The sequence below is a fragment of the Phascolarctos cinereus genome, unplaced genomic scaffold (genome assembly GCF_003287225.1).
Source record: "Phascolarctos cinereus isolate Bilbo 61053 unplaced genomic scaffold, phaCin_HiC Scaffold_4;HRSCAF=312, whole genome shotgun sequence".
NCBI lineage: Eukaryota > Metazoa > Chordata > Mammalia > Diprotodontia > Phascolarctidae > Phascolarctos > Phascolarctos cinereus.
In genome coordinates this window covers 294,047,471-294,057,913 of record NW_027555847.1, presented here as the reverse complement: position 1 = coordinate 294,057,913, position 10,443 = coordinate 294,047,471, and the positions used below count along the sequence as shown (strand labels likewise).

Genomic DNA, 10,443 nt, shown 5'->3' with positions numbered 1-10,443 from the left:
TGTCATTTAATACAAGTTTTATTTAAAACAAAAAGATACATTTTCTTCATCCATATTCTTTCCAACCAAAGAGATCCAGTACACTGTACAGAAAGTTATTAATGATGATATCTGACATTTAGCATTGTAAGGTTTGCAAAGACCTTTGTATACATTATCTTGTTTGATCCTCACAACAGCCCTGTGAGGTAGGTATTGCAGGTATTCTTCCCATTTAGAGATAAGGAAACTGAGGTTCAGATAAGTACGGTGACCTGCCTGTGCCCCTACAGTTATTAGGTAGACACACATTATTAATTAAGAAGGGTTTCAAACCCTTTTGGCCCCCAGTTCATCATTCTTCTCTTATATCACACTGTCTCTTATAATTTTAAATTGCTAAATTAAACAACTTTTGTGCCTGAACAGTTTTGCAATCTCAAAATTAGCAGGATTAACAGAAGAAAATGTGCCATTTTTAAAACAGTGGTTGGGAATCATTGGAGGCTAGGAAGAATCAATGTGGAGATTTCTGGGAGATTCCACGTGCATTGATTGAGAAAATTTTACAGGTATAGGCATATTGGCGAAGAAGAGGCAAAGGCACTGATTTGCATGAAGTGATCATTTATTTTGGTGGGCTAGAACAGGGAGGTTAAGAGTAAGGAAGGGCATGATGGAAAATGCTGTCCACATCCAGACAGAGAACTATGGAGTTTAAATGTAGATCAAAGCGTACTATTTGCTTTTATTTTCCTTTTGTTTGATTTCTTCTTTCTTGTGGTTCCTCCTATTGGTTTTAATTCTTTGTAACATAAGTAATGTGAAAATGTGTTTAATAGGAATGCATATGTATAGCCTATATCAGGTTGCACATCATCTTGGGGTGGAGAAATTTTAAAACTGAAAAGCTTATGGAAGTGAATGTTGAAAACTAAAAATAAATTAATTAATTTTTAAAAAATAAAGGGAGGAGTTTAGTTTATGGAAAAAAAGTCATTGAATTGGTTTGTCTCACTGGGAGGGGTAGAGGAAGACCATGTATACATATTTAAAAACAAATGCCAAGAAGTGATTGAAGTATAACTGACTGAATTAGTGTCTTAATAGTTTCCTGTTTTTAAAATTATCTCCTTTTCTCAAAGAGTCTTACTTGCCATGGTAACTAGCCTTCTAATGGTTGTTATTTTCAGTTTAGCACCACAAACTTATCATAAGCTATTATTATTCCTCAAAGAGTGGTAGTTTTTAAATGAGCTCTGAAAGCATCATCTCATCCATATGCTAAGCAATATCTTCTCCCTATAGATGTTTTCTGCCCTTTCTCTGAGAATGTGTCTACTCCCTTGGTTTACTGACATGGTCATCCCATCCTGGTTCTTAAACTGTTATTCTTTCATATGGATACCATGTGGGTTGATGATAACCTATCTCCTCTATCAACCCCTTCTGATTTTAGGAGTGTTCGTGGGACATGAAGAATTACTTGTTCCCTGATGGGTCTTTTCAGATTCAACACAAAAAAAGAAGGGAACAACTGATAACATTAAATGATGGCTACATTTACCAGACTCTACCTTAGATGCATTTGCAGGGAGCTCACTACTGTTATTGAATTAAGAATTCTCTTTCATTTCTCTTCACAGATGTAGAAAAACCCCACTTTATAATGTGGGTTTTTCTACTCCACTGTATTGATACCAGATTAAGCAGCCAGACTTTTGTGAGGGAATTCTGTAGGGAGTCTGGCCACGGTTAGGAGAAAACTCTGATTTTCACAGCTTTGTCAGAGGCTGCTACCTTATACCTCCATCTGTGAGAACCAGGAAAATGGCTTTTTCAGAGGCGCCTTTTAGACAGAGTATGATTCCAACTACAATCATTTTACTTTGTAAACATTTTCATCTTTTATTATCTGCTGACAGAATTTTTAAAAAAAAACCTTAACTAGTGACAGGAGTCTTGAGTTAAAACATCTAATCACCCAAAATGTCCAAGGTCAAAGAGATTAATTAGAAACACAGCTATATTGGGTAACCATTTAGTAGCTAGGCTACCTACCTGTTAACTTAGTAAAAGACTGTGTTGAATAGATTCGTTTGCTTTGGTGGGATTTAGGTCTCTTGACAGGTAGCTAAAAAATAAACAGAAACTTTTTTTTCCCCTAATGTGATAGGCACTGTGCTAAGCACAGGGACATCTGTCTACTTGCCAGATTGGTAAGCCACCATTGCATGGCTCTAGCCGACTGTCTATGCTACCAGAAAGAAGAGTGGATCAGACTGTCGATAAATGTATTTGTTGCATTATGTATGGAATGTCCTCAGTTATACACAAGAAAATAAATAATTGCTGCTAGCTCATATTGCTGGATCAATCAATTAACAAATATTGATTAAAGTCCTACTATGTGCCTGGCACTGGGGGGGTGGGGGGAAGGGTGCGAGTGGGGAAGTAGAACAGGAATTCGACCAAAATGAAACCACCTTTGCCCTCAACGACCTTATAATCTAGTAAGAGGGAAAACATGTACATATACAGGGTGCTGATAGTCTTAGTACTGAGACTTTTGGGATGCCTTGTATAAGTCACTATGAAATAAGTACAAAATCATTTTGATAGGAAGGCACTCTGGATGTATTTTTGGAAGCTGTGTCACCAGCAAAAGAAAAGGCCAGGGTGAAAAAAAATCTGCTTCATCCTTGAAGCACTAAATCCCTCACCACTGAGCTCTGCTAAGGAAAATGCAGCATGGTGATTTATGTCCTTTGTGGGGCTGTGTGTATCTTTTTATGCTTTCCCATTCATAGTTCACAACTGGGCCATTGCCTTAACTCCTCAGATATTCTGGCCATTCCCAATAGAACTTGGTGCTTTTCAGGCTTCTAGGTTTAGGCTGTCATGTGATTTCTCTTATTCACCAGCCAGGCCTCTTGCACCCATGGGGTAGAACACCCAAAAGAGCTGCAAGCTAGGGAACTTCTCCTTCATGCCCTACTTAGAGCAGTTTTGTTTTTTGCTTTCTTTTTTCTGTCTCTATCTCTCTCTCTCCTCTCCTAGCCTTTCTACCAGGTTGATGTTCAAGTTGTCACCCTTGGCTAGACTATAAACTCTAGGTGGGCAAGGACTGATTCTTCTTATCTTTGTATCCCCAGTGCCCACCACTTAATTGCTTGCTGATTGATTGCCCAACAGAGAAGAATGGTTAATTGAATTGAGTGAACAGCTGAAATTTGGTTGCCTCAGCATTTTGGGGGGAAAAAATAGTGGCGGCACATCATTTATCCAAGCTCTTTGGAAATGAAAAGACGTAGAGAAATAAGTAGCCTAAATATCCTTAGCACCCACCCCCCAAATAAAGCCAGTATACCCATTCTTTTGAAGGTGGGAAAAACCAAACCATGAGTTCTGCCAATTAAGGTATATAATGGTTTCAATTTGAGCAGCATGACACTGATCTACATCTCAAAATATTTTATATTATTCTTTAAATTCTTGCAAACATTTTACATAGTTATGTCTAAAACAAATGCATCATTTGCATTGGCTTGCTGAGGGAGGCTTTTAGTTAAGGCTCAGGGTTTCAGGGGAGGTAAATGGGGTTATAGGAACTGAGGTTTCCTTTCAAAAAGCTTTTAAAGTGTACTTTCCCCCCCTACACCTGTGTTGTTGTTTTTAACCCAGGGAAATACTGGGGTTTTTTGCAATTCAGCTGCATCAGCCACCACAGGAAGGAGAATTAGAATTGAAAATAGTGAAGAGCTATCATAATGCTGGGGCTTTACCAACAAGAAGAATGTGGCTTTATTTCATACAAAACAACTAAAAATGCAGGAAAAGCTCTGTAGAAGCTAGAAATGGTGGGTATTCAAACCAACCTAACAAGTGAGTGTTCTGCATATAATGTGTAGTTATGATTGTCTTGCAATATATATTCTGTTCTCTGGGATTTAAAAAAATTAAAAGACTAATATATACTGGGACTTTGACGGGAAGTATAATTCATGATACTTCTATCTCCATACATTTCTACAGTGCTGCTTTTGTTCAGTCATTTCAGTTGTGTCCAACCCTTTGTGACCCCATCTGGGGCTTTTTTGGGCAGAGATACTGGAGTTGTTTACCATTTCCCTTTCCAGCTCATTTGATAGATGGGTAAACTGAGACAAACAGGGTTAAATGACTTGCACAGGGCCACACAGATTAGTGTCTGAAGCCGGATTTTTACCCAGGAAGATGAGTCGTCCTGACTCCAGGCCTGGCACTCTATCCACTGTGTCACCTAGCTGGCCATAGTGCTGGTATTTTGATGCTAAAGGCCAGTATAGTATTAAATACACAAAGGGAACAAAGGCTTGTTGAATAAGTCAGAGAATCTTTAATGGGGGGGGGGGGAGTCATCAACTCTGATGAAAGTAAATTCAGATATAGAAATCAAGAGGTTAAGTGTTTGTGTTCACAGATGTGACAGAACTCGTCACCAAGTCCTCTGCTGTTAAAATATTGAGTGGACTTTTTTTTTTGGCTAGGCAATGTGGTTAAGTGACTTGCCCAGAGTCACACAGCTAGTAAGTGTTATGTTTGAGACCATATTTGAACTCAGGCCCCTCCTGAATCCAGGGCTGGTGCTCTAGCCACTTGAGTGGACATTCTATAAAGGACTTGCTTGAAATATTTTGGAAGTGCCAAATGAATGGAAAACCCTCAGTGGAAATCACAAGGTGAAAGCTTAGAAGGGAACCCCCTAAATAAGTCTAATGTTCTACTAGAACTACCAAATAATCTCTCCTGGTAATATTATGTCCCACTTACTGATGAAAACAACAAAAAATTTGTATTCATTTGCTGTCAGTGTTAATATAACATGAGAACTTTCAAAACTGTTTTGATTTTTTAGAGTGTACTCCCTATGCTGACACATTGAGATAATTTAGAATCCTCATACATCAAGTCTATCTAAAATCCCTAGAGCCATACTAAACATGTATAAATATAAATGCTGCTCCTTTGAGGGATAATTGTTGTTTTGTTTTGTTTTCTTTTTAGTCTGGACCTGTGATTTCATTGGTGTCAACAAGGCCCAGAGGAAATTTTCCCCACCAATGAAGATTTGCGATGTTTAGTCTTTTAAGTGTTGCCAAGAAGCACAGAAACTCACAAAGTCAGTAGTGGGTTAGAGGTTGAATTAGAATCCAGGTCTTCCTGCTCAGCTTTTTTCTCCCCTACCCAAAGGGTGATAATACCAATTTGTGGAATATGTCCAAACGTAGTTGAAGGATTTTTACTGAATTTATCCCATATCACATCTTGAGACACAGTTAATTAGTACCATAGCTTTGGCAATCCTCTTTGTAAATCAGGGCAAGAGGTTCATGTCCAATGTTCATCTGTTGAGAATAGGCATGTTTGAGCATTTATGTCACAGCTGACTTTCCAAGAGCTCTTCGGACTGAAATCTATCACACAGCTCTAGAACACAAGATGTGGGCCTCACCAGAGGGGATTTTCAAAAAGAAATGGTTCAGTCCCCTGCTGTTAGACAATAAGTAGGTTCCCCCCAACTTTTATTTCTGAGCCATGTCTGTAGCAATAATATCAATCCCCTCCTGGATTGTTGGTATGCTAAGAGAGGGAGCATTCGCAGACAGTCCTTGGAGTCAGAAGTCCCAGGTTTTTGACCCAGCTATGGGATTTGATGCCAGTCTTAGGGCTAAGTCTGGGTTTCCTTATCTGCAAAATGGGAGCGATACTTACGCCACCTACCTTATAGAGTGTTTGGGAGCCTTTCACATCCTAAAGTGCTATATAAATGTTATTATCATGCAAAGGGATAGTTCAGGGTAATTATTCCTCTATCTGCCTGCCACTCCAGAGCCTCATTGGAATGGAGAGATCTATTGGAAACTCCGCTCCTAAAGACTAAGGTTTAGAAAAAGAAATCCTTCTAGGCATCAGAAAAATCTTTTTGGATGACCAAACAAATAATAATAATGGCTAGCATTTATATAGTCCTCTAGGCTTACAAAGTGCTTTATACATGTTCTCTCATTTCATCCTCATAACAACCCTCTAAAGTAGGTACTACTATTGTCCCCATTTTTATAGATAAGTGATTTCTTGCCCTGGGTCACACAGTTAGTTGATGTTTAAGGCAGGAACTGATACCAGGTCTTCCTGACTCCAATTTTAACACTATCTACTATTCCCGCTTAAATTAAGAAAAGGTATGCATTCCAGGAAAAGAGAGACAGGGAGAGTATGACTGTGACTATACTGATTATACTTGGAAATAATCATTCTCTTTTGTGTTTAATGCAGTAAATGTATAGTAAACATTACCACTGAAGTAAACATCTGAAATTGGGTACAGTGAAAGAACAGGAATTTGCACATAGATTAATGGTTAATATTCCATTGGGCACGTCTGAGCTTTGCAGAATGTCAGGCTTACTGATCATCTGAGGTCTGCAGACAACACCAGAATGGAACATAACGTTTTACAAAAGATCTAACTGAAAGTTATTTCAAACAAACAATAGATCCCCATCAATAAAGTTAACAACAAACAGTAACAGTATGGGGATGTACCCGTTCCCAATTGTTTGAGATAAACTGGATGAGCTAAAAGGAGCACATTGAGGTCAAAGCCTTTTGGCAAAAAGGGAATCTGATTGGCATCTTTCAAGCATATTGTATAAACAGAAAGAATCAAAATAGTTCTACCACAAGAAACAGTATTTATCGATATATCAGTAACATAAAAATAATTTTTAAATCCGCTTCCATGAGATAAGTGCATTTTTAAAGAATATTCCTATAGACAGAAATATAGACATTTCTCCCACTCCAACATTTTTCCAACTTGTCTCTCTTTAACTCACTCTAACATAATCTCTACCCAAGTCTATTATTAGAATGGTAGAAAACATTCTTTGTAACAATTCCAACCAAAGCTTGATCCCCTATCAAGTCAGAAAAGTGAGAATTTCTCTCCAGATGATTTCTCTCTCGAGGTGTATTCTCTCCTTGACACAGAGAGAATTAAGTACAAAAACTGCTGTGTGGAGTCTTGCAAATGGCAACTGAAAGTGTTCATTCTGCTGGGATTAGTGAACATTGTTCAAAGGTAAACCATTTTTCCTCCCTAAATGAGCAGTCTAATTTACAAAACTGATTTTCATGCAGGGGGACCATATCCATATTAGTCAAAATTACCATTTCATAAATGAAAGAAATGAAATATTGGCATATCACTTGCCACACTTCATCCTCCTCTAAATTAAAATTCCTATTGATAGCTGGAAAGCCATACACAATGAAGTACTTTATATGATGTGATAAAAAAGCAAAACCTTTTTTCTATGAAAATTTTTTTAAAGAGAGGTTCTTCACCATCAGGATGCCTTACTCCAGGCATAGACCGTCACTCTTTAGATACAAAACAACAGCTTGTCGGTCTTAGCAAGTTCTCTGGAGAAGTTAAGTCATTTGCCTGGGTGAACACAACCAATATGTGACAGAGGCAGATCTTGAAGCCAAGGGGTCTTCCTGACTTCAAGGCTGACTCTAGAACAATTACGTATTAAAATTCCTTAGCCAGACAAAGGGTGTTCATAACCTGATACCAAAAGCCATAATGGATTCAGATTGCTAATGCTATTATTGGTAACTGTACTGGGTTTGCTAATCTGCTAATTTGGTACAAATTAAAGCATTATAGTATAATAAATGTGCACTATACAAAAAGTCATATGCAATCACTTAGAAACCTGGCAGTATTTAATTTTAGACCCATCTAGGTTTTAAAGTCCTCAAATGGAATGACGTACAAGGAGTGGAACTTCTGTTCCTCATGGACCTCAAGAACCAACAATTTTCTTGAAGGCTAAAATTTACCTTCATTCATTCATTTAGAAGCAGCCCTGACAACTCTAAGTTAATTTGTACCCAAAGTGAACAGGGTCCAAATTATAGCATCTGTGATAAACATAGGTTATGGGGATGGTTGGTTATTTTTCTCCCCTGTTGAAATGAGAAAAACTTGTAATGGATAACGTTTTGGATGAAAAATAGTCAATGAAAACCAAACAAACCACCATTCACCTCTAAGAATCAGATTGAGATTTACATTTTTATAGATTTAATCAGACACAGCTGAGTAGTTAATCTGATATTCTAGCCTGTTCACTAACCATCAGAAGTATCTTCTCATGTTTTTTTTTTTTGCATTGGTTTTTTTAACATGTTATAGTTTCATCCACTGCTGCAAGGGTTTCATATAACTGAAGCCAAACTTGAAACCCTTATCAAACTGGTTCTGTACAACGGAAGTATATTTCAATGACATATGCCTTTGTACAATATTTACAGATTCTCTCCATCATGATAAAAAAAAAGACAAAATAAATAAAAACATAAAGGAAGGAAATGTTGCTGAGGCTGGGGGCTTTTTTTTTCTTTTATCTTTCTCAAACAGATGCTGCTGGTCTCCTCAGTGCGTGAAGCTGGCTAGCCAAGATTGTTTTTCTTCCTTTTACATGGGCTATGACTGGGATCTTGTTTCAGTTCTTGGTACTGCACCTGTTTAAACAGAGAGTTCAGAGAAAGACTGGTCAGGTGGCCACTTACTGGCAAAAGACTGAAAAGCAAAGGAATGAGAGAGTGTGCCTGGGGGAGGGAGGAGGGGTGTTCTCTTGATGCAAGCTGCATGGGATCTGCAGCTGGGCTGCAGAAACAATGGAGTGATAGAGCTGAAATCAAAAAGGAAAACAGCATTAGGAAAATCCTGCCAGGAAATATATGAGTGCACTCATGTAAACTTTGGTGATGGGCTAGGGTCTTTTTCTCTTCACCACAAGGTGCTACAGTGGAAGGGGGGAAAATCCCCAACAAATCACCATATGCAACTATATTCAAAAAAGCCCTGGATGATAATTCTTTGCAACTTCATGGGAGTTTTTGTTTGTTTCTGAATACATTTTTAAGTTCAGGCTCAACTTACATTCTAGTTTCTGTGAAACTAAACCAAATGGTCCCAGTGAATCAGATCAGTCTAGATAAAGAAATAAAGTCCTTTCTTCAACTTGGCCTATGTACCAGCGTTGTAGATCCCATGAAGATAAGGGAAAAGGTAACATTCTTATCAACAGGAGGAACCCTTTCTTTCCTTGTGATATGAGGCTGTAAAAAACAGCCATTCAGACTTCACACATCAATTGTTTTAGGGCTGGAAGTCCATTTATGATGATCTAGTCCAACTCAATCTTTTTACTGATGAAAAGACTGAAGCTCTAAAGAAGTGAAAGGATTTGCCCATAGCCACACAGCTAGTTAGTAGGAAAGCTAGGACTCCCACCTCCGTCTCCTGATTACTCCAATACTTCTTCCTTCATACCACTCAGCCTCCCTACTTATAAAGAAAACAAAAATCCCTTGCTCATCCCCTCAAAATAGCGCCTCTCATAAGCTTGATTCTTCAGGTCTCTCGATTCTTGTCCAAAGAGTGAGAGGAATGTTTCCCCATTAAATTTCTTCTAGTTTATTTTGTTTTCATAATCTAATATTCTTATTTCCTCCATACAGGTGGTGGTGGCCCCAGGCAGCAGCATACCCCTCAACTAATTCCAGCTGAAGCTGAACATTCCCAATCCCCCTCGCGGGTTGGTTAGACACATCCCCTCTTGTGAATACCCATTCTCCAAACATTTTTCTTGTGACCAGGTAAGCTGGAAGTTTCTCATGGGCCAAATCCAAGTGAGGACTCATTTCTGAATGAAATGGAAAGCACTGAAGGTCTGGATTTCAAAATGAACGGGACAGAGTATCCAAAACTCAAGACCTAAAATCATACCATATTACAAAACCAAAGACGGGAGTAGAACCCTGAAAAAAAATTTCAATAACAACCCTGTACAGAACAACATATCTAAGTTTAACAACGAATAACATCAAAGCATTTCAAAAGCCTACTCACTACTTGTACATCAGAAGGAACTCGAGAAAGGAAGTCAAGTAGCTCATTGTTATCAATCGCATATGGACTCCGAAGCTTCTTTGTAAATTTATTGATGCCTGGAAAAGTGATGGTTGAAACATTATTAAAATCTCTGTATTTTTTTTTTACTCCCCTCTAATTATTGAAAGCACCTTTCTGACCAACATTTGACAGTTACTTGTTTGGGGGGGTTTTTCCCCCCCAAGTCAACAAGCATTTATTAAGCTGCCGGCATTGTGCTGTGTTCAAGATACAAAGAAGAGCAAAAATTAGTTCCTACTCTTGACGGTCACTCTAATGTATCTAGTTGTTCACATGCTTGGCAGTGATTTGAAGATGTATCTTGTGAGATAACCATTTGCCTAGAGGGTTACCAGGATTACCCCTAGCCTACTGTTATAATTGGGCTACTCTGCACCCACCTGGTAGGAATGGAGTAGGTAACTCTTCTCTCACACACCCACAATTCT

The 10,443-nt window shown here is 38.4% G+C and overlaps 1 protein-coding gene and 1 long non-coding RNA gene across 5 annotated transcripts in view; one reads left to right on the top strand and one right to left on the bottom strand.

The window, feature by feature from the left end:
* The window catches only part of MCTP1 (multiple C2 and transmembrane domain containing 1), a 498,591-nt gene continuing 488,148 nt past the window's right edge, over nucleotides 1-10,443 (bottom strand). For all 4 annotated transcript variants that reach the window (XM_078153123.1, XM_078153125.1, XM_078153124.1 and 1 more), the window contains 2 exons: nucleotides 9,953-10,050; nucleotides 1-8,559 (listed from right to left, as the gene is read on the bottom strand). In XM_078153123.1, coding sequence (XP_078009249.1) covers nucleotides 8,488-8,559; nucleotides 9,953-10,050 — 170 coding nt within the window. In that variant the 3' untranslated portion in view covers nucleotides 1-8,487. The remainder of the gene's footprint in view (nucleotides 8,560-9,952; nucleotides 10,051-10,443) is intronic.
* LOC110223327 (uncharacterized) lies at nucleotides 3,757-10,101 on the top strand. Its single transcript, XR_013486102.1, has 2 exons — nucleotides 3,757-3,839; nucleotides 9,562-10,101. It is a non-coding gene; the product is annotated as an uncharacterized LOC110223327 (long non-coding RNA).